The sequence below is a fragment of the Scyliorhinus torazame genome, chromosome 15, assembly GCF_047496885.1.
Source record: "Scyliorhinus torazame isolate Kashiwa2021f chromosome 15, sScyTor2.1, whole genome shotgun sequence".
Lineage (NCBI taxonomy): Eukaryota > Metazoa > Chordata > Chondrichthyes > Carcharhiniformes > Scyliorhinidae > Scyliorhinus > Scyliorhinus torazame.
In genome coordinates, this window is record NC_092721.1 from 214,729,224 (window position 1) to 214,754,060 (window position 24,837).

General features: G+C 55.0%; 1 protein-coding gene across 2 annotated transcripts in view; it reads left to right on the forward strand.

Annotated features, from left to right (window-relative positions):
- The window catches only part of LOC140392184 (protocadherin-16-like), a 567,611-nt gene that overhangs the window by 510,132 nt on the left and 32,642 nt on the right, over positions 1–24,837 (forward strand). For both annotated transcript variants that reach the window (XM_072477567.1, XM_072477568.1), the window contains exon 17: positions 19,798–19,949. In XM_072477567.1, coding sequence (XP_072333668.1) covers positions 19,798–19,949 — 152 coding nt within the window. The remainder of the gene's footprint in view (positions 1–19,797; positions 19,950–24,837) is intronic.

Here is a 24,837-nt window from a genome sequence, read left to right on the forward strand (position 1 = left end):
CTCAGGGACATATCTGTACACTGACTGGTGTCTCTCAGTCCCTTCTCTCTCAGGGAGATATCTGTACACTGACTGGTGTCTCTCAGTCCCCTCTCTCTCTCAGGGAGATGTCTGTACACTGACTGGTGTCTCTCAGTCCCCGCTCTCTCTCAGGGAGATATCTGTACACCGACTGGTGTCTCTCAGTCCCCTCTCTCTCTCGGGGAGATATCTGTACACTGACTGGTGTCTCTCAGTCCCCTCTCTCAGGGAGATATCTGTACACTGACTGGTGTCTATCAGTCCCCTCTCTCTCTCTCAGGGCGGTATCTGTACACTGACTGTTGCTTCTCAGTCCCCTCTCTCTCAGGGAGATATCTGTACACTGACTGGTGTCTCTCAGTCCTCACTCTCTCAGGGAGATATCTGTACATTGACTGGTGTCTCTCAGTTTCTCTCTCTGAGGGAGACATCTGTACACTGACTGGTGTCTCTCAGTCCCCTCTCTCTCGGGGAGATATCTGTACACTGACTGGTGTCTCTCAGTCCCCTCTCTCTCTCAGGGAGATATCTGCACACTGGCTGGTGTCTCTCAGTCCTCTCTCGTGGAGATATCTGTACACTGACTGGTGTCTCTCAGTCCCCTCTCTCTCTCAGTGAGATATCTGTACACTGACTCGTTGTAGCGCACAAAGACTCCATGAGACGAATAGAGTGAAGTCGATGAGACTTTATTGTCTGTTCCCCAGCAGCCCGATAGTAAACTGGCCTGCGGGGGAAGACACCGGCTTCTTATACTTCGCCTTCAGGGCGGAGCTTGAGGTCAACGGCCAACCAGAACCCGGGATCTGTCAGCCAATGACATTAGGGCTTCCAGTCCCACATGACCCCCCATACATACTACCACATTCACCCCTTGTCAAAAATGAACCCGGCGGGGTGGTGCTTCGTATGGTGGTAAGGGTTTACAGGGCTGGTCCTGGGAGGATAGAACATTCACATGGTAATACAGTATTGGACAATTTTGTCCTGTTGCAACTATTTACAGAGGGTATAGGAAGAAAAGCAAAATGTTCTTTGAACAGTCCATCTTTGTTTTACATCGACGCCACGAGTCGGTCGGGCGGTCTGGTCGTCCGTGTCGATCGCCTCGGCCCCGGCGGTGGTGGTAGTGCTTGTACCAGTGTTGTCGCCTCCGGGAGCCGCACGGTTTCAGCTGTCGGTGCAACGGGGAGGGGGACTGATCCTCCTGGGAAGGGGGCGGTCGCGGGGTGCGGCGGTGGCAGGAAGGGGGCGGTTGGGTTGATGGTGTCGGGGGGGTGTGCGTGGTGCCGGCGGGCGCCAGATCCCGCAGGGAGACCGTGTCCTGTCTGCCGTCGGGGTACTTCACGTAGGCGTACTGGGGGTTTGCGTGGAGGAGGTGAACCCTTTCGACCAACGGGTCCACCTTATGTGCCCGCACGTGCTTTCGGAGCAAGATGGGTCCTGGGGCCGCCAGCCAGGTCGGCAGCGACGTTCCAGAGGAGGACCTCCTAGGGAAGACAAGGAGACGCTCGTGCGGCGTTTGATTAGTGCTTGTACATAATAACGACCGGATGGAATGGAGAGAGTCCGGGAGGACCTCCTGCCACCGTGAAACTGGGAGATCCCTGGACCGTAGGGCCAGTAGGACGGCCTTCCAGACCGTGCCGTTCTCCCTTTCTACTTGCCCGTTCCCCCGGGGGTTGTAGCTGGTCGTCCTGCTTGAGGCTATGCCCTTGCTGAGCAGGAACTGGCGCAGCTCGTCACTCATGAAAGAGGACCCCCTGTCGCTGTGGACGTATGCGGGGTAACCGAACAGTGTGAAGATGCTGTTCAGGGCTTTAATGACTGTGGCCGCGGTCATGTCGGAGCAGGGAATGGCAAAAGGGAAGCGGGAGTATTCGTCCACTACATTAAGAAAATATGCGTTGCGGTCGGTGGAGGGGAGGGGCCCTTTGAAATCGAGACTGAGGCGTTCAAAGGGGCGGGAAGCATTAATCAGGTGCGCTCCATCTGGCCTGAAAAAATGCGGCTTGCATTCCGCGCAGATGTGGCAGTCCCTTGTGACTGTACGGACCTCCTCTAAAGAGTATGGGAGATTGCGGGACTTGATGAAGTGGTAAAACCGAGTGACCCCCGGGTGGCAGAGGTCCTCGTGGAGGGTTTGGAGGCGGTCAATTTGTGCGTTGGCACATGTGCCGCGGGATAGGGCATCGGACGGCTCGTTCAGCTTTCCGGGACGATACAAAATCTCATAGTTGAAGGTGGAGAGCTCGATCCTCCAACTTAAGATCTTGTCATTTTTGATTTTGCCCCGCTGTGCATTATCGAACATGAAAGCTACCGACCGTTGGTCCGTGAGGAGAGTGAATCTCCTGCCGGCCAGGTAATGCCTCCAATGTCGCACCGCTTCCACTATGGCTTGGGCTTCCTTTTCTACTGAAGAGTGGCGGATTTCTGAGGCGTGGAGGGTCCGGGAGAAAAAGGCCACGGGTCTGCCCGCTTGATTAAGGGTGGCCGCTAGAGCTACGTCGGAGGCGTCGCTCTCGACCTGGAAGGGGAGGGACTCGTCGATGGCGCGCATCGTGGCCTTTGCGATGTCCGCTTTGATGCGGCTGAAGGCCTGGCAAGCCTCTGTCGACAGAGGGAAGGTCGTGGTCTGTATTAGGGGGCGGGCCTTGTCTGCGTACTGGGGGACCCACTGGGCGTAGTACGAAAAGAACCCCAGGCAGCGTTTCAGGGCTTTTGGGCAGTGAGGGAGGGGAAATTCCATGAGGGGGCGCATATGTTCGGGGTCGGGGCCTATTATCCCATTGCGCACTATGTAGCCCAGAATGGCTAGCCGATCGGTGCTAAAAACGCACTTGTCCTCGTTGTACGTGAGGTTCAAGGCTTTGGCGGTCTGGAGGAATTTTTGGAGGTTGGCGTCGTGGTCCTGCTGATCGTGGCCGCAGATGGTTACATTGTCGAGATACGGGAACGTGGCCCGCAACCCATGTTGATCAACCATTCGGTCCATCTCCCGTTGGAAGACCGAGACCCCGTTTGTGACGCCAAAAGGGACCCGTAGGAAATGGTATAATCGCCCGTCTGCCTCGAAGGCTGTGTACTTGCGGTCACTTGGGCGGATGGGGAGCTGATGGTAGGCGGACTTGAGGTCCACGGTGGAGAAGACTTTATACTGGGCAATCCGATTGACCATGTCGGATATGCGGGGGAGAGGGTACGCGTCTAGTTGTGTGTACCTGTTGATGGTCTGGCTATAGTCAATGACAACAAAGAACAAAGAACAAAGAAATGTACAGCACAGGAACAGGCCCTTCGGCCCTCCAAGCCCGTGCCGACCATACTGCCCGACTAAACTACAATCTTCTACACTTCCTGGGTCCGTATCCTTCTATTCCCATCCTATTCATATATTTGTCAAGATGCCCCTTAAATGTCCCTATCGTCCCTGCCTCCACTACCTCCTCCGGTAGTGAGTTCCAGGCACCCACTACCCTCTGCGTAAAAAACTTGCCTCGTACATCTACTCTAAACTTTGCCCCTCTCACCTTAAACCTATGCCCCCTAGTAATTGACCCCTCTACCCTGGGGAAAAGCCTCTGACTATCCACTCTGTCTATGCCCCTCATAATTTTGTATACCTCTATCAGGTCGCCCCTCAACCTCCTTCGTTCCAGTGAGAACAAACCGAGTTTATTCAATCGCTCCTCATAGCTTATGCCCTCCATACCAGGCAACATTCTGGTAAATCTCTTCTGCACCCTCTCTAAAGCCTCCACATCCTTCTGGTAGTGTGGCGACCAGAATTGAACACTATACTCCAAGTGTGGCCTAACTAAGGTTCTATACAGCTGCAACATGACTTGCCAATTCTTATACTCAATGCCCCGGCCAATGAAGGCAAGCATGCCGTATGCCTTCTTGACTACCTTCTCCACCTGTGTAGCCCCTTTCAGTGATCTGTGGACCTGTACTCCTAGATCTCTTTGACTTTCAATACTCTTGAGGGTTCTACCATTCACTGTATATTCCCTACCTGCATTAGCCCTTCCAAAATGCATTACCTCACATTTGTCCAGGTTAAACTCCATCTGCCATCTCTCCGCCCAAGTCTCCAGACAATCTAAATCCTGCTGTATCCTCAGACAGTCCTCATCGCTATCCGCAATTCCACCAACCTTTGTGTCGTCTGCAAACTTACTAATCAGACCAGTTACATTTTCCTCCAAATCATTTATATATACTACAAAGAGCAAAGGTCCCAGCACTGATCCCTGTGGAACACCACTGGTCACAGCCCTCCAATTAGAAAAGCATCCCCCATTGCTACCCTCTGCCTTCTATGGCCTAGCCAGTTCTGTATCCACCTTGCCAGTTCACCCCTGATCCCGTGTGACTTCACCTTTTGTACTAGTCTACCATGAGGGACCTTGTCAAAGGCCTTACTGAAGTCCATATAGACAACATCTACTGCCCTACCTGCATCAATCATCTTAGTGACCTCCTCGAAAAACTCTATCAAGTTAGTGAGACACGACCTCCCCTTCACAAAACCGTGCTGCCTCTCACTAATACGTCCATTTGCTTCCAAATGGGAGTAGATCCTGTCTCGAAGAATTCTCTCCAGTAATTTCCCTACCACTGAAGTAAGGCTCACCGGCCTGTAGTTCCCGGGATTATCCCTGCCACCCTTCTTAAACAGAGGAACAACATTGGCTATTCTCCAGTCCTCCGGGACATCCCCTGAAGACAGCGAGGATCCAAAGATTTCTGTCAAGGCCTCAGCAATTTCCTCTCCAGCCTCCTTCAGTGACCATCCTTTGCTTCTCCCCTGTCTTCACTACTACCACCTGCGCTCTCCAGGGACTATTGCTGGCCTGGATTATGCCCTCCTTTAGTAGCCGCTGGACTTCGGACCGAATGAAGGTCCGGTCCTGGGCGCTGTACCGTCTGCTCCTAAGGCGACGGGTTTGCAATCCGGGGTGAGGTTCGCAAACAAGGACGGGGTTGCACCTTGAGGGTTGCGAGGCCGCAGATAGTGAGTGGGGGTATGGGGCCGCCGAATTTAAACGTAAGGCTCTGTAGATTACATTGGAAATCTAATCCCAGCAAGGTGGGGGCACAGAGTTGGGGAAGGACGTTTAGTTTGTAGTTTTTGAACTCCCTCCCCTGCACCGTTAGGGTAACTATGCAGAATCCCTGGATCTGTACGGAGTGGGATCCTGCAGCTAGGCAAATCTTTTGTGCGCTGGGGTAGGTGGTTAAGGAACAGCGTCTTACCGTGTCGGGGTGTATAAAGCTTTCCGTGCTCCCGGAGTCGACTAGGCATGGCGTCCCGTGGCCGTTAATTAGGACCGTTGTCGTCGTCGTCTGGAGTGTCCGGGGCCGAGCCTGATCGAGCGTAACCGAAGCGAGCCGTGGTTGTAGTAGTGGAGTGGGGTCCGTTGTTGTCGTCCAAGATGGCGTCGGGGATGGACAAAATGGCCGCCCCCATACATCGCACGTGGCTGGGGGGTCACAAGATGGCGGCGGGGGTGGACAAAATGGCCGCCCCCATACATCGCACGTGGCTGCGGGGTCACAAGATGGCGGCGGGGGTGGACAAAATGGCCGCCCCCATGCGTCGTACAGGTCTCTCCGAGAGAGAGAGGGGACTGAGAGACACCAGTCGGTGTACAGATATCTCCCCGAGAGAGAGAGGGGACTGATAGACACCAGTCAGTGTACAGATATCTGTACACCGACTGGTGTCTCTCAGTCCCCTCTCTCTATCGGGGAGATATCTGTACACTGACGGGTCTCTCTCTCAGGGACATATCTGTACACTGACTAGTGTCTGTCAGTCCCCTCTCTCTCAGGGAGATATCTGTACACTGACTGGTGTCTCTCAGTCCCCTCTCTCTCAGGGAGATATCTGTACACTGACTGGTGTCTCTCAGTCCCCTCTCTCTCAGGGAGATATCTGTACACTGACTGGTGTCTCTCAGTCCTCTCTCTCTCAGGGAGATATCTGTACACTGACTGGTGTCTCTCAGTCCCCTCTCTCAGGGAGATATCTGTACACTGACTGGTGTCTATCAGTCCTCTCTCTCTCAGGGAGATATCTGTACACTGACTGGTGTCTCTCAGTCCTCTCTCTCTCAGGGCGATATCCGTACACTGACTGGTGTCTCTCAGTCCTCTCTCTCTCAGGGCGATATCCGTACACTGACTGGTGTATCTCAGTCCCCTCTCTCTCTCAGGGAGATATTTGTACACCGACTGGTGTCTCTCAGTCCCCTCTCTCTCTCGGGGAGATATCTGTACACTGATGGGTGTCTCTCAGTCCTCTCTCTCTCAGGGAGATATCTGTACACTGACTGGTGCCTCTCAGTCCCCTTTCTCAGGGAGATATCTGTACACTGACTGGTGTCTATCAGTCCCCTCTCTCTCTCTCAGGCAGGTATCTGTACACTGACTGTTGCTTCTCAGTTCCCCCTCTCTCTCAGGGAGATATCTGTACACTGACTGGTGTCTCTCAGTCCCCTCTCTCTCTCGGGGAGATATCTGTACACTGACGGGTGTCTCTCAGTCTCTCTCTCTGGGAGATATCTGGACACTGACTGGTGTCTCTCAGTCCCCTCTCTCTCTCAGGGAGATATCTGTACACTGACTGGTGTCTCTCAGTCCTCTCTCTCTCAGGGAGATATCTGTACACTGACTGGTGTCTCTCAGTCCTCTCTCTCTCAGGGAGATATCTGTACACTGACTGGTGTCTTTCAGTCCCCTCTCTCAGGGACATATCTGTACACTGACTGGTGTCTCTCAGTCCCCTCTCTCTCTCAGGGAGATATCTGTACACTGACGGGTGTCTCTCAGTCTCTCTCTCTCAGGGACATATCTGTACACTGACTAGTGTCTGTCAGTCCCCTCTCTCTCAGGGAGATATCTGTACACTGACTGGTGTCTCTCAGTCCCCTCTCTCTCTCAGGGAGATATCTGTACACTGACGGGTGTCTCTCAGTCTCTCTCTCTCAGGGAGATATCTGTACACTGACTGGTGTCTCTCAGTCCCCTCTCTCTCAGGGAGATATCTGTACACTGACTGGTGTCTCTCAGTCCCCTCTCTCTCTCAGGGAGATATCTGTACACTGACGGGTGTCTCTCAGTCTCTCTCTCTCAGGGACATATCTGTACACTGACTAGTGTCTGTCAGTCCCCTCTCTCTCAGGGAGATATCTGTACACTGACTGGTGTCTCTCAGTCCCCTCTCTCTCAGGGAGATATCTGTACACTGACTGGTGTCTCTCAGTCCCCTCTCTCTCTCAGGGAGATATCTGTACACTGACGGGTGTCTCTCAGTCTCTCTCTCTCAGGGAGATATCTGTACACTGACTGGTGTCTCTCAGTCCCCTCTCTCTCAGGGAGATATCTGTACACTGACTGGTGTCTCTCAGTCCCCTCTCTCTCTCAGGGAGATATCTGTACACTGACGGGTGTCTCTCAGTCTCTCTCTCTCAGGGACATATCTGTACACTGACTAGTGTCTGTCAGTCCCCTCTCTCTCAGGGAGATATCTGTACACTGACTGGTGTCTCTCAGTCCCCTCTCTCTCAGGGAGATATCTGTACACTGACTGGTGTCTCTCAGTCCCCTCTCTCTCTCAGGGAGATATCTGTACACTGACTGGTGTCTCTCAGTCCCCTCTCTCTCTCAGGGAGATATCTGTACACTGACTGGTGTCTCTCAGTCCCCCTCATTCTCTCAGGGAGATGTCTGTACACTGACTGGTGTCTCTCAGTCCTCTCTCTCAGCGAGATATCTGTACACTGACTGGTGTCTCTCAGTCCCCTCTCTCTCTCAGGGAGATATCTGTACACTGACGGGTGTCTCTCAGTCTCTCTCTCTCAGGGAGATATCTGTACACCAACTGCTGTCTCTCAGTCCCCTCTCTCTCTCTCAGGGAGATATCTGTACACTGACTGGTGTCTCTCAGTCCTCTTTCTCTCAGGGAGATATCTGTACACTAACTGGTGTCTCTCAGTCCTCTCTCTCTCTCGGGGAGATATCTGTACACTGACTGGTGCCTCTCAGTCCCCTCTATCTCAGCGAGATATCTGGACACTGACTGGTGTCTCTCAGTCCTCACTCTCTCAGGGAGATATCTGTACACTGACTGCTGTCTCTCAGTCCCCTCTCTCTCAGGGAGATATCTGTACACTGACTGGTGTCTCTCAGTCCCCCCTCTCTCTCTCAGGGAGATATCTGTACCCTGACTGGTGTCTCTCAGTCCCCTCTCTCTCTCTCAGGGACATATCTGTACACTGACGGGTGTCTCTCAGTCTCTCTCTCTCAGGGAGATATCTGTACACTGACTGGTGTCTCTCAGTCCCCTCTCTCTCTCAGGGAGATATCTGTACACTGACTGGTGTCTCTCAGTCCCCTCTCTCTCTCAGGGAGATATCTGTACACTAACTGGTGTCTCTCAGTCCTCTCTCTCTCTCGGGGAGATATCTGTACACTGACTGGTGTCTCTCAGTCCCCTCTCTCTCTCAGGGAGATATCTGTACACTGACTGGTGTCTCTCAGTCCCCTCTATCTCAGCGAGATATCTGGACACTGACTGGTGTCTCTCAGTCCCCTCTCTCTCTCTCAGGGGCATATCTGTACACTGAATGGTGTCTCTCAGTGCCCTCTCTCTCAGGGAGATATCTGTACACCGACTGGTGTCTCTCAGTCCCCTCTCTCTCTCGGGGAGATATCTGTACACTGACGGGTGTCTCTCAGTCCTCTCTCTCTCAGGGAGATATATGTACACCGACTGGTGTCTCTCAGTCCCCTCTCTCTCTCGGGGTGATATCTGTACACTGACTGGTGTCTCTCAGTCCCCTCTCTCACTCAGGACAATATCTGTAGACTGGCTGGTGTCTCTCAGTCCTCTCTCTCTCAGGGAGATATCTGTACACTGACTGGTGTCTCTCAGTCCCCTCTCTCATTCGGGGAGATATCTGTGCACTGACTGGTGTCTCTCAGTCCTCTCTCTCTCTCTCTCTGGGAGATATCTGCACGCTGACTGGTGTCTATCAGTCCCCTCTCTCTCTCAGGGAGATGTCTGTACATTGACTGGTGTCTCTCAGTCCCCTCTCAGGGAGATATCTGTACACTGACTGGTGTCTCTCAGTCCCCCCGCTCTCTCTCAGGCAGATATCTGTACACTGACTGGTGTATCTCAGTCCCCTCTCTCTCTCAGGGAGATATCTGTACACTGACTGGTGTATCTCAGTCCCCTCTCTCTCTCAGGGAGATATCTGTACACCGACTGGTGTCTCTCAGTCCTCTTTCTCTCAGGGAGATATCTGTACACTGACTGGTGTCTCTCAGTCCCCTCTCTCTCAGGGAGATATCTGTACACTGACTGGTGTCTCTCAGTCCCCTCTCTTTCAGGGAGATATCTGTACACTGACTGGTGTCTCTCAGTCCCCTCTCTCAGGGAGATATCTGTACACCGACTGGCATCTCTCAGTCCTCTCTTTCTCTCAGGGAGATATCTGTACACTGACTGGTGTCTCTCAGTCCCCTCTCTCTCTCAGGGAGATATCTGTGCACTGACTGGTGTCTCTCAGTCCCCCCTTTTCTCTCAGGGAGATATCTATACACTGACTGGTGTCTCTCAGTCCTCTCTCTCTCAGTGAGATGTCTGCACACTGACTGGTGTCTCTCAGCCCCCCCTCTCTCTCAGGGAGATATCTCTACACTGACTGGTGTCTCTCAGTCCTCTCTCTCTCTCTCAGGGAGATATCTGTACACTGACTGGTGTCTTTCAGCCCCCTCACTCTCTCAGGGAGATATCTGTACACTGACTGGTGTCTCTCAGTTCCCTCTCTCTCTCAGGGAGATATCTGTACACTGACTGGTGTCTCTCAGTTCCCTCTCTCTCTCAGTGAGATATCTGCACACTGACGGGTGTCTCTCAGTCCCCTCTCTCTCTCTCAGGGAGATATCTGTACACTGACTGGTGTCTCTCAGTCCTCTCTCTCTCTCTCAGGGAGATATCTGTACACTGACTGGTGTCTTTCAGCCCCCTCACTCTCTCAGGGAGATATCTGTACACTGACTGGTGTCTCTCAGTTCCCTCTCTCTCTCAGTGAGATATCTGCACACTGACGGGTGTCGCTCAGTCCCCTCTCTCTCTCTCAGGGAGATATCTGTACACTGACTGGTGTCTCTCAGTTCCCTCTCTCTCTCTCAGGGAGATATCTGTACACTGTCTGGTGTCTCTCAGTCCCCTCTCTCTCTGGGAGATATCTGTACACTGACTGGTGTCTCTCTGTCCTCTCTCTCTCAGGGAGATATCTGTACACTGACTGGTGTCTCTCAGTCCTCTCTCTCTCAGGGAGATATCTGTACACTGACTGGTGTCTCTCAGTCCCCTCTCTCTCAGGGAGATATCTGTACACTGACTGGTGTCTCTCAGTCCCCTCTCTCTCTCAGGGAGATATCTGTACACTGACTGGTGTCTATCAGTCCCCTCTCTCTCTCTCGGGGAGATATCTGTGCACTGACTGGTGTCTCTCAGTCCCCCTTCCCTCTCAGGGAGATATCTATACACTGACTGGTGTCTCTCAGCCCTCTCTCTCTCTCAGGGAGATATCTGTACACTGACTGGTGTCTCTCAGTCCCCCTTCTCTCTCAGGGAGATATCTATACACTGACTGATGTCTCTCAGCCCTCTCTCTCTCTCAGGGAGATATCTGTACACTGACTGGTGTCTCTCAGTCCCCTCTCTCTCTCAGGGAGATATCTGTACACTGACTGTTGCTTCTCAGTCCCCTCTCTCTCAGGGAGATATCTGTACACTGACTGTTGCTTCTCAGTCCCCTCTCTCTCAGGGAGATATCTTTACACTGACTGGTGTCTCTCAGCCCCCGCTCTCTCTCGGGGAGATATCTGTACACTGACTGGTGTCTCTCAGTCCTCTCTCTCTCAGGGAGATATCCGTACACTGATTGGTGTCTCTCTGTCCCATCTCTCTCAGGGAGATATCTGTACACTGACTGGTGTCTCAGTCCCCTCTCTCTCTCAGGGAGATATCTGTACACTGACTGGTGTCTCTCAGTCCTCTCTCTCTGAGGGAGATATCTGTACACTGACTGGTGTCTCTCAGTCCCCTCTCTCTCTCAGGGAGATATCTGTACACTGACTGGTGTCTCTCAGTCCCCTCTCTCTCTCAGGGAGATATCTGTACACTGACTGGTGTCTCTCAGTCCTCTCTCTCTCAGGGAGATATCTGTACACTGACTGGTGTCTCTCAGTCCCCTCTCTCTCTCGGGGAGATATCTGTACACTGACTGGTGCCTCTCAGTCCCCTCTCTCTCAGGGAGATATCTGTACACTGACTGGTGTCTCTCAGACCCCTCTCTCTCTCGGGGAGATATCTGTATACTGACTGGTGCCTCTCAGTCCCCTCTCTCTCAGTGAGATATCTGTACACTGACTGGTTGTAGCGCACAAAGACTCCATGAGACGAATAGAGTGAAGTCGATGAGGCTTTATTAAGCGTGTCTGTTCCCCCGCAGCTCGATAGTAAACTGGCCTGCGGGGGAAGACTCCGGCTTCTTATACTCCGCCTTCAGGGCGGAGCTTGAGGTCAACGGCCAACCAGGATCCGTGATCTGTCAGCCAATGACATTAGGGCTTCCAGCCCCACATGACCCCCAATACATACTACAACATTCACCCCTTGTCAAAATGAACCCGGCGGGGTGATGCTTCGTATGGTGGTAAGGGTTTACAGGGCTGGTCCTGGGAGGACAAAACATTCACAAGGCAATACCGTATTGGACAGTATCGTCCTGTTGCAACTATTTACAGAGGGTATAGGAAGAAAAGCAAAATGTTCTTGTGAACAGTCCATATTTGTTTTACATCGACGCCACGAGTCGGTCGGGCGGTCTGGTCGTCCGTGTCGATCGCCTCGGCCCCGGCGGTGGTGGTGGTGCTTGTACCAGTGTTGTCGCCTCCAGGAGCCGTACGGTTTCAGCTCGGGCTTGATTCTTGGTCGGTGCTGAGGGGAGGGGAACCGATCCTCCTGGGAAGGGGGCGGTCGCGGGGTGCGGCGGTGGCAGGAAGGGGGGGGTTGGGTTGATGGTGTCGGGGGGGTGTGCGTGTTGCCGGCGGGCGCTAGATCCCGCAGGGAGACCGTGTCCTGTCGGCCGTCGGGGTACTCCACGTAGGCGTACTGTGGGTTCGCGTGGAGGAGGTGAACCCTTTCGACCAACGGGTCCGCCTTATGTGCCCGCACATGCTTTCGGAGCAAGATGGGTCCTGGGGCCACCAGCCAGGTCGGCAGCGACGTTCCAGAGGAGGACCTCCTAGGGAAGACAAGGAGACGCTCGTGAGGCGTTTGATTAGTGCTCGTACATAATAACGACCGGATGGAATGGAGAGCGTCCGGGAGGACCTCCTGCCACCGTGAAACTGGGAGATCCCTGGACCGTAGGGCCAGTAGGACGGCCTTCCAGACCGTGCCGTTCTCCCTTTCTACTTGCCCGTTCCCCCGGGGGTTGTAGCTGGTCGTCCTGCTTGAGGCTATGCCCTTGCTGAGCAGGAACTGGCGCAGCTCGTCACTCATGAAAGAGGACCCCCTGTCGCTGTGGACGTATGCGGGGTAACCGAACAGTGTGAAGATGCTGTTCAGGGCTTTAATGACTGTGGCCGCGGTCATGTCGGAGCAGGGAATGGCAAAAGGGAAGCGGGAGTATTCGTCCACTACATTAAGAAAATATGCGTTGCGGTCGGTGGAGGGGAGGGGCCCTTTGAAATCGAGACTGAGGCGTTCAAAGGGGCGGGAAGCCTTAATCAGGTGCGCTCCATCTGGCCTGAAAAAATGCGGTTTGCACTCTGCGCAGATGTGGCAGTCCCTTGTGACTGTACGGACCTCCTCTAAGAGTATGGGAGATTGCGGGACTTGATGAAGTGGTAAAACCGAGTGACCCCTGGGTGGCAGTGGTCCTCGTGGAGGGTTTGGAGGCGGTTAATTTGTGCGTTGGCACATGTGCCGCGGGATAGGGCATCGGACGGCTCGTTCAGCTTTCCGGGACGATACAAAATCTCATAGTTGAAGGTGGAGAGCTCGATCCTCCACCTTAAGATTGTCGTTTTTGATTTTTCCCCGCTGTGCATTATCGAACATGAAGGCTACCGACCGTTGGTCGGTGAGGAGAGTGAAACTCCTGCCGGCCAGGTAATGCCTCCAATGTCGCACAGCTTCCACTATGGCTTGGGCTTCCTTTTCCACTGAGGAGTGGCGGATTTCTGAGGCGTGGAGGGTCCGGGAGAAAAAGGCCACGGGTCTGCCCGCTTGATTAAGGGTGGCCGCTAGAGCTACGTCGGAGGCGTCGCTCTCGACCTGGAAGGGGAGGGACTCGTCGATGGCGCGCATCGTGGCCTTTGCGATATCCGCTTTGATGCGGCTGAAGGCCTGGCGAGCCTCTGTCGACAGAGGTAAGGTCGTGGTCTGTATAAGGGGGCGGGCCTTGTCTGCGTACTGGGGGACCCACTGGGCGTAGTACGAAAAGAACCCCAGGCAGCGTTTCAGGGCTTTTTGGCAGTGCGGGAGGGGAAATTCCATGAGGGGGCGCATACGTTCGGGGTCGGGGCCTATTATCCCATTGCGCACGACGTAGCCCAGAATGGCTAGCCGGTTGGTGCTAAAAACGCACTTGTCCTCGTTGTACGTGAGGTTCAAGTCTTTGGCGGTCTGGAGGAATTTTTGGAGGTTGGCGTCGTGGTCCTGCTGATCGTGGCCGCAGATGGTTACATTGTCGAGGTACGGGAACGTGGCCTGCAACCCATGTTGATCAACCATTCGGTCCATCTCGTTGGAAGACCGAGACCCCGTTTGTGACGCCAAAAGGGACCCGTAGGAAATGGTATAATCGCCCGTCTGCCTCGAAGGCTGTGTACTTGCGGTCACTTGGGCGGATGGGGAGCTGATGGTAGGCGGACTTGAGGTCCACGGTGGAGAAGACTTTATATTGGGCAATCCGATTGACCATGTCGGATATGCGGGGGAGAGGGTACGCGTCTAGTTGTGTGTACCTGTTGATGGTCTGGCTATAGTCAATGACCATCCTTTGCTTCTCCCCGGTCTTCACTACTACCACCTGCGCTCTCCAGGGACTATTACTGGCCTGGATCATGCCCTCCTTTAGTAGCCGCTGGACTTCGGACCGAATGAAGGTCCGGTCCTGGGCGCTGTACCGTCTGCTCCTAGTGGCGACGGGTTTGCAATCCGGGGTGAGGTTCGCAAATAAGGACGGGGGTTGCAACTTGAGGGTAGCGAGGCCGCAGATAGTTAGTGGGGGTATGGGGCCGCCGAATTTAAACGTAAGGCTCTGTAGATTGCATTGGAAATCTAATCCCAGCAAGGTGGGGGCACAGAGTTGGGGAAGGACGTTTAGTTTGTAGTTTTTGAACTCCCTCCCCTGCACCGTTAGGGTAACTATGCAGAATCCCTGGATCTGTACGGAGTGGGATCCTGCAGCTAGGGAAATCTTTTATGCGCTGGGATAGGTGGTCAAGGAACAGCGTCTTACCGTGTCGGGGTGTATAAAGCTTTCCGTGCTCCCGGAGTCGACTAGGCATGGCGTCTCGTGGCCGTTTATTAGCACCGTTGTCGTCGTCGTCTGGAGTGTCCGGGGCCGAGCTTGATCGAGCGTAATCGAAGCGAGCCGTGGTTGTAGTAGTGGAGTGGGGTCCGTTGTTGCCGTCCAAGATGGCGTCGGGGATGAACAAAATGGCCGCCCCCATACATCGCACGTGGCTGGGGGGTCACAAGATGGCGGCGGGGGTGGACAAAATGGCCACCCCCATGCGTCGTACAGGTCTGGGGCGGTCCAAGATGGCGGCGCCCCTCCTCCCCTCGTGGTGGTCGGGACCCAAAGCGGTAGCGCCGGCGGCGGGTCATACATGGGCTGCGGGGAGGGGGGTTGGGGAGCGTAGGCGGCGTGCAGGGCTCCCAGTTCTCCCGGGACCGCGGTGGTCGGGATCCAGAGCGGCTGCGCCTGCGGGTCGTACATGGCGTGCTGGGGGGGTTGGGGCGCATAAACTACTTGCAGGGCTCCCTGTGCTCCCGGGACGGCGGCGACCTCGCGGGACCGGCACACAACCGCATAGTGGCCCTTTTTCCCGCAGCTTTTGCAGATTGCTGCGCGGGCCGGACAGCGCTGTCGGGGGTGTTTTGCCTGGCCGCAGAAATAACAGCGGGCGCCCCCGGTGCGACTCGGCGTTTGGACCGCGCAAGCCTGTGGGGTGTCCGGGGGGGGGGTAGGGGGTTTGCCGCGACGGGTATGTACGGGGCCCAATGGGTTGCCGCGCGGTCAGGGCCGTAGGCGCGGGTATTACGCGCGGCCACGTCTAGGGAGGCTGCTAGGGCCCGTGCCTCTGAGAGTCCTAGTGACTCTTTTTCTAGGAGTCTTTGGCGGATTTGGGAGGATTGCAGACCTGCCACAAAAGCGTCGCGCATTAACATGTCCGTATGTTCGTTTGCGTTCACCGACGGGCAGCTGCAGGCTCGTCCCAAAATCAGCAGCGCGGCGTAGAACTCGTCCATCGATTCTCCGGGAGCTTGCCGTCTTGCCGCGAGCTGGTAGCGAGCGTAGATTTGGTTAACTGGGCGAACGTAGAGACTTCTCAGTGCTGTGAACGCCGTCTGGAAATCGTCGGTGTCTTCAATGAGGGAGAAAATCTCCATGCTCACCCTCGAGTGCAGGACCTGCAGTTTTTGTTCGTCTGAGACTCGGCCTGTGGTCGATGTGATGTGGGCCTCGAAGCAAGTCTGCCAGTGTTTGAAGGCTGCTGCCGCATTCACTGCGTGGGGGCTGATCCTCAGGCATTCCGGAATGATCCTGAGCTCCATAGTCCTTTTTAGGCACGCTTAATAAATTGTAGCGCACAAAGACTCCGTGAGACGAATAGAGTGAAGTCGATGAGGCTTTATTAAGCGTGTCTGTTCCCCCGCAGCCCGATAGTAAACTGGCCTGCGGGGGAAGACTCCGGCTTCTTATACTCCGCCTTCAGGGCGGAGCTTGAGGTCAACGGCCAACCAGGACCCGGGATCTGTCAGCCAATGACATTAGTGCTTCCAGTCCCACATGACCCCCAATACATACTACCACACTGGTGTCTCTCAGTCCCCTCTCTCTCTCAGGGATGATGTGGAGATGCCGTCGTTGGACTGGGGTGAGCACAGTACGAAGTCTTACAACACCAGGTTAAAGTCCAACAGGTTTGTTTCGATGTCACTAGCTTTCGGAGCGCTGCTCCTTCCTCAGGTGAATCACCTGAGGAAGGAGCATCTCTCAGGGAGATATCTGTACACTGACTGGTGTCTCTCAGTCCCCGCTCTCTCTCAGGGAGATATCTGTACACTGACTGGTGTCTCTCAGTCCCCTCTCTCTCTCAGGGAGATATCTGTACACTGACGGGTGTCTCTCAGTCCTCTCTCTCTCTCAGGGAGATATCTGTACACTGACGGGTGTCTCTCAGTCCCCTCTCTCTCAGGGAGATATCTGTACACTGACTGGTGTCTCTCAGTCCCCTCTCTCTCTCAGGGAGATATCTGTACACTGACTGGTGTCTCTCAGTCCCCTCTCTCTCAGGGAGATATCTGTACACTGACTGGTGTCTCTCAGTCCCCTCTCTCTCTCAGGGGGATATCTGTACACTGACGGGTGTCTCTGAGTCCTCTCTCACTCAAGGGGTTATCTGTACACTGACTGGTGTCTCTCAGTCCCCTCTCTCTCGGGGAGATATCTGTACACTGACTGGTGTCTCTCAGTCCCCTCTCTCTCTCTCAGCGAGATTCCTGTACACTGACTGGTGTCTCTCAGTCCCCTCTCTCTCTCAGGGGGATATCTGTACACTGACTGGTGTCTATCAGTCCCCTCTCTCTCTCAGGGAGATATCTGTACACTGACTGGTGTCTCTCAGTCCCCTCTCTCTCTCAGGGAGATATCTGCACACTGACTGGTGTCTCTCAGTCCCCTCTCTCTCTCAGGGAGATATCTATACACTGACTGGTGTCTCTCAGTCCCCCCTCTCTCTCGGGGAGATATCTGTACACTGACTGGTGTCTCTCAGTCCCCTCTCTCTCAGCGAGATATCTGTACACTGACTGGTGTCTCTCAGTCCTCACTCTCTCAGGGAGATATCTGTACACTGACTGGTGTCTCTCAGTCCTCACTCTCTCAGGGAGATATCTGTACACTGACTGGTGTCCCTCAGTCCCCTCTCTCTCTCAGGGAGATATCTGTACACTGACTGGTGTCTATCAGTCCCCTCTCTCTCTCAGGGAGATATCTGTACACTGACTGGTATCTCTCAGTCCCCTCTCTCTCTCTCAGGGAGATATCTGTACACTGACTGGTGTCTCTCAGTCCCCTCTCTCAGTGAGATATCTGCACACTGACTGGTGTCTCTCAGTCCCCTCTCTCTCTGGGAGATATCTGTACACTGACTGGTGTCTCTCAGTCCCCCCTCTCTCTCTCAGGGAGATATCTGTACACTGACTGGTGTCTCTCAGTCCCCTCTCTCAGTGAGATATCTGCACACTGACTGGTGTCTCTCAGTCCCCTCTCTCTCTGGGAGATATCTGTACACTGACTGGTGTCTCTCAGTCCCCTCTCTCTCTGGGAGATATCTGTACACTGACTGGTGTCCCTCTCTCCTCTCTCTCTCAGGGAGATATCTGTACACTGACTGGTGTCTCTCAGTCCCCTCTTTCTCAGGGAGATATCTGTACACTGACTGGTGTCTCTCTCTCTCTCTCAGGGAGATACCTGTACACTGACTGGTGTCTCTCAGTCCCCTCTCTCAGTGAGATATCTGCACACTGACTGGTGTCTCTCAGTCCCCTCTCTCTCTGGGAGATATCTGTACACTGACTGGTGTCCCTCTCTCCTCTCTCTCTCAGGGAGATATCTGTACACTGACTGGTGTCTCTCAGTCCCCTCTCTCTCTCAGGGAGATATCTGTACACTGACTGGTGTCTCTCAGTCCCCTCTCTCTCTCTCTCAGGGAGATATCTGTACACTGACTGGTGTCTCTCAGTCCCCTCTCTCTCAGGGAGATTCCTGTACACTGACTGGCGTCTCTCAGTCCTCTCTCTCTCAGGGATCATATCTGTACACTGACTGGTGTCTCTCTGTCCTCTCTCTCTCAGGGAGATATCTGTACACTGACTGGTGTCTCTCAGTCCCCTCTCTCTCTCAGGGAGATATCTGTACACTGACTGGTGCCTCTCAGTCCCCTCTCTCTCTCAGGGAGATATCTGTACACTGACTGGTGCCTCTCAGTCCTCTCTCTCTCTCAGGGTGATATCTGTACACTGACTGGTGTTTCTCCGTCCCCTCTCTCTCTCAGGGAGATATCTGTACACTGACTGGTGTCTCTCAGTCCCCTCTCTCTCTCAGGGAGATATCTGTACACTGACGGGTGTCTCTGAGTCCTCTCTCACTCAAGGGGTTATCTGTACACTGACTGGTGTCTCTCAGTCCCCTCTCTCTCAGGGAGATATCTGTACACTGACTGGTGTCTCTCAGTCCCCTCTCTCTCAGGGAGATATCTGTACACTGACTGGTGTCTCTCAGTCCCCTCTCTCTCTCAGGGGGATATCTGTACACTGACTGGTGTCTATCAGTCCTCTCTCTCTCAGGGAGATATCTGTACACTGACTGGTGTCTCTCAGTCCCCTCTCTCTCTCAGGGAGATATCTGTACACTGACTGGTGTCTCTCAGTCCCCTCTCTCTCTCAGGGGGATATCTGTACACTGACTGGTGTCTATCAGTCCTCTCTCTCTCAGGGAGATATCTGTACACTGACTGGTGTCTCTCAGTCCCCTCTCTCTCTCTCTCGGGGAGATATCTGTACACTGACTGGTGTCTCTCAGTCCTCTCTCTCTCAGGGAGATATCTGTACACTGACTGGTGTCTCTCAGTCCCCTCTCTCTCAGGGAGATTCCTGTACACTGACTGGTGCCTCTCAGTCCCCTCTCTCTCAGGGAGATATCTGTACACTGACTGGTGTCTCTCAGTCCCCTCTCTCTCTCAGGGGGATATCTGTACACTGACTGGTGTCTATCAGTCCTCTCTCTCTCAGGGAGATATCTGTACACTGACTGGTGTCTCTCAGTCCCCTCTCTCTCTCAGGGAGATATCTGTACACTGACTGGTGTCTCTCAGTCCCCTCTCTCTCTCAGGGGGATATCTGTACACTGACTGGTGTCTATCAGTCCTCTCTCTCTCAGGGAGATATCTGTACACTGACTGGTGTCTCTCAGTCCCCTCTCTCTCTCAGGGAGATATCTGTACACTGACTGGTGTCTCTCAGTCCCCTCTCTCTCTCAGGGAGATATCTGAACACTGACTGGTGTCTCTCAGTCCCCTCTCTCTCTCTCTCGGGGAGATATCTGTACACTGACTGGTGTGTCTCAGTCCCCTCTCTCTCAGGGAGATTCCTGTACACTGACTGGTGTCTCTCAGTCCCCTCTCTCTCAGAGGGGAGGGAATCTGTGGAATTCTTTACGACAGAGGCGTAGAGGCTTGGCCGTTAAGTGTGTTCAGGGCGAGACACATTTTGAATCAGTAAGAGAATCACAGGTTATGGGGATAAGGCAGGCAAGTGGAATTGACGATTCTCAGGTCAGCCATAATCTCGTTGAATGGTGGAGCAGTCTCGATCGGTCAAATGGCCAGTTTCTGTAATGTTTCTGTCTGGTTCCGTCGGAATCATTTGTTTTTTGTGTCCCTCAGGTTTTGGCAAATGATTTGGACCAAGGGCAAAATGGCCAAGTGACTTACTCCATCGCAGCTTCCTCCCAGAGTGACCTCTTCAGAATTAACCCGTTGACAGGAGATATCAGCACAGCGGCCATCATGGACCGTGAGATCTGGCCCAAGACTCAGTAAGTACTGACCGCGGTGGGTACTGACCACACCCCTTTCTGACCACACCCCTTTCTGACCTCACCCCTTACTGACCACACCCCTTTCTGACCACACCCCTTACTGACCACACCCCTTTCTGACCACACCCCTTACTGACCACACCCCTTACTGACCGCACCCTTTACTGACCACACCCCTTACTGACCACACCCCTTACTGACCACACCCCATACTGACCGCACCCCTTACTGACCACTCCCCTTACTGACCACTCCCCTTACTGGCCACACCCCTTACTGACCGCACCCCTTACTAACCGCACCCCTTACTGACCACACCCCTTACTGACCACACCCCTTACTGACCGCACCCCTTACTGACCGCACCCCTTACTGACCGCACCCCTTACTGACCGCACCCTTTACTGACCACACCCCTTACTGACCACACCCCTTACTGACCGCACCCTTTACTGACCGCACCCCTTACTGACCACACCCCTTACTGACCGCACCCTTTACTGACCGCACCCTTTACTGACCGCACCCCTTACTGACCGCACCCCTTACTGACCGCACCCCTTACTGACCGCACCCCTTACTGACCGCACCCCTTACTGACCGCACCCCTTACTGACCGCACCCCTTACTGACCGCACCCTTTACTGACCACACCCCTTACTGACCACACCCCTTACTGACCACACCCCTTACTGACCGCACCCCTTACTGACCGCACCCCTTACTGACCGCTCCCCTTACTGACCACACCCCTTACTGACCGCACCCCTTACTGACCACTCCCCTTACTGACCACACCCCTTACTGGCCACACCCCTTACTGACCACACCCCTTACTGACCACTCCCCTTACTGGCCGCACCCCTTACTGACCACACCCCTTCCTGACCGCACCCCTTACTGACCGCACCCCTTACTGACCACACTCCTTACTGACCACACCCCTTACTGACCACTCCCCTTACTGACCGCACCCCTCACTGATCGCACCCCTCACTGATCGCACCCCTTACTGACCACACCCCTTACTGACCGCAGCCCTTACTGACCACTCCCCTTACTGACCGCACCCCTTACTGACCGCACCCCTTACTGACCACACCCCTTACTGACCGCACCCCTTACTGACCGCACCCCTTACTGACTACACCCCTTACTGACCACACCCCTTACTGACCGCACCCCTTACTGAGCGCACCCACGACTGACCACTCCCCTTACTGACCGCACCCCTCACTGACCCGACTGAATACTGACCACACCCCTTACTGACCGCACCCCTCACTGACCGCAGTCCTTACTGACCGCACCCCTTACTGACCACACCCCTTACTGACCACACCCCTTACTGACCCGACTGAATACTGACCACACCCCTTACTGGCCACACCCCTTACTGAGCGCACCCACGACTGACCACTCCCCTTACTAACCGCACCCCTCACTGACCCGACTGAATACTGACCACACCCCTTACTGACTGCACCCCTTACTGACCGCACCCCTCACTGACCGCAGTCCTTACTGACCGCAGTCCTTACTGACCGCACCCCTTACTGACCACACCCCTTACTGACCACACCCCTTACTGACCCGACTGAATACTGACCACTCCCCTTACTGACCACTCCCCTTACTGACCACTCCCCTTACTGACCGCACCCTTACTGACCACTCCCCTTACTGACCACTCCCCTTACTGACCACTCCCCTTACTGACCGCACCCCTTACTGACCGCACCCCTCACTGATCGCACCCCTTACTGACCACACCCCTTACTGACCACTCCCCTTACTGACCACTCCCCTTACTGACCGCACCCCTTACTGACCGCACCCCTTACTGACCGCACCCCTTACTGACCACTCCCCTTACTGACCACTCCCCTTACTGACCGCACCCCTTACTGACTGCACCCCTTACTGACCGCACCCCTTACTGACCACACCCCTTACTGACTGCACCCCTTACTGACCACTCCCCTTACTGACCGCACCCCTCACTGACCACACCCCTTACTGGCCACACCCCTTACTGACCGCACCCCTCACTGACCGCACCCCTTACTGACCACACCCCTGATTGACCACTCCCCTTACTGACCGCACCCCTTAGTGACCGCACCCCTTACTGACCGCACCCCTCACTGACCGCACCCCTTACTGACCACACCCCTTACTGACCACACCCCTTACTGACCGCACCCCTTACTGACCGCACCCCTTACTGACCGCACCCCTTACTGACCGCACCCCTTACTGACCACACCCCTTACTGACCGCACCCCTTACTGACCGCACCCCTTACTGACCACACCCCTCACTTACCGCACCCCTTACTGACCCGACTGAATACTGCCCACACCCCTTACTGACCACACCCCTTACTGACCGCACCCCTCACTGACTGCACCCCTTACTGACCGCACCCCTTACTGACCCGACTGAATACTGCCCACACCCCTTACTGACCACTCCCCTTACTGACCGCACCCCTCACTGACCGCACCCCTTACTGACCACACCCCTTACTGACCACACCCCTTACTGGCCACACCCCTTACTGACCGCACCCCTTACTGACCACACCCCTTACTGGCCACACCCCTTACTGACCACACCCCTTACTGACCGCACCCCTTACTGACCACACCCCTTACTGACCACACTCCTTACTGACCACACCCCTTACTGGCCACACCCCTTACTGACCGCACCCCTTACTGACCGCACCCCTCACTGACCGCACCCCTCACTGACCGCACCCCTTACTGACCACTCCCCTTACTGACCGCACCCCTTACTGACCGTACCCCTTACTGACCGCACCCCTCACTGACCGCACCCCTTACTGACCACACCCCTTACTGACCACAGCCCTTACTGACCGCACCCCTTACTGACCGCACCCCTTACTGACCACACCCCTCACTGACCGCACTCCTTACTGACCACCGCCTTACTGACCGCACCCCTTACTGACCACACCCCTTACTGACCACCGCCTTACTGACCGCACCCCTTACTGACCACACCCCTTACTGGCCACACCCCTTACAGACCACACTCCTTACAGCCCGCACCTACTACTGACCACTCCCCTTCCTGACCGCACACCTTACTGACCACACCCCTTACTGACCACTCCCCTTACTGACCACACCCCTTACTGACCACACCCCTTACTGACCACTCCCCTTACTGACCACACCCCTTACTGACCACTCCCCTTACTGGCCGCACCCCTTACTGACCACACCCCTTCCTGACCGCACCCCTTACTGACCGCACCCCTTACTGACCACACCCCTTACTGACCACACTCCTTACTGACCACACCCCTTACTGACCGCACCCCTTACTGATCGCACCCCTCACTGATCGCACCCCTTACTGACCACACCCCTTACTGACCACACCCCTTACTGACCACACCCCTTACTGACCACTCCCCTTACTGACCGCACCCCTCACTGATCGCACCCCTCACTGATCGCACCCCTTACTGACTACACCCCTTACTGACCACACCCCTTACTGACCACTCCCCTTACTGACCACTCCCCTTACTGACCGCACCCCTCACTGATCGCACCCCTCACTGACCACACCCCTTACTGACCACTCCCCTTACTGACCGCACCCCTTACTGACTACACCCCTTACTGACCACTCCCCTTACTGACCGCACCCCTTACTGACTACACCCCTTACTGACCACTCCCCTTACTGACCGCACCCCTTACTGACTACACCCCTTACTGACCACACCCCTTACTGACCACACCCCTTACTGACCGCACCCCTTACTGACCGCACCCCTTACTGACCACACCCCTTACTGGCCACACCCCTTACTGACCGCACCCCTTACTGACCACACCCCTTACTGACCGCACCCCTTACTGACTACACCCCTTACTGGCCACACCCCTTACTGACCGCACCCCTTACTGACCCGACTGAATACTGACCACACCCCTTACTGGCCACACCCCTTACTGAGCGCACCCCCTACTGGCCACACCCCTTACAGACTGCACCCACGACTGACCACTCCCCTTACTGACCGCACCCCTCACTGACCCGACTGAATACTGACCACACCCCTTACTGACTGCACCCCTTATTGACCGCACCCCTCACTGACCGCAGTCCTTACTGACTGCACCCCTTACTGACCACACCCCTTACTGACCACACCCCTTACTGACCCGACTGAATACTGACCACTCCCCTTACTGACCACTCCCCTTACTGACCGCACCCCTTACTGACTGCACCCCTTACTGACCACACCCCTTACTGACCACTCCCCTTCCTGACCGCACCCCTCACTGACCACACCCCTTACTGACCACTCCCCTTACTGACCGCACCCTTACTGACCACTCCCCTCACTGACCACACCCCTTACTGACCACTCCCCTTACTGACCGCACCCTTACTGACCACTCCCCTTACTGACCACACCCCTCACTGACCACACCCCTTACTGACCACTCCCCTTACTGACCACTCCCCTTACTGACCACTCCCCTTCCTGACCGCACCCCTTACTGACCACACCCCTTACTGACCGGACCCCTCACTAACTGCACCCCTCACTGACCACTCCCCTTACTGCCCGCACCCCTTACTGACCACTCCCCTTACTGACCACTCCCCTTACTGACCACTCCCCTTACTGACCGCACCCCTTACTGACCACACCCTTTACTGGCCACACCCCTTACTGACCGCACCCCTTACTGACTGCACCCCTTACTGACCACTCCCCTTACTGACCGCACCCCTCACTGACCGCACCCCTTACTTACCACACCCCTTACTGACCACACCCCTTACTGGCCACACCCCTTACTGACCGCACCCCTCACTGACC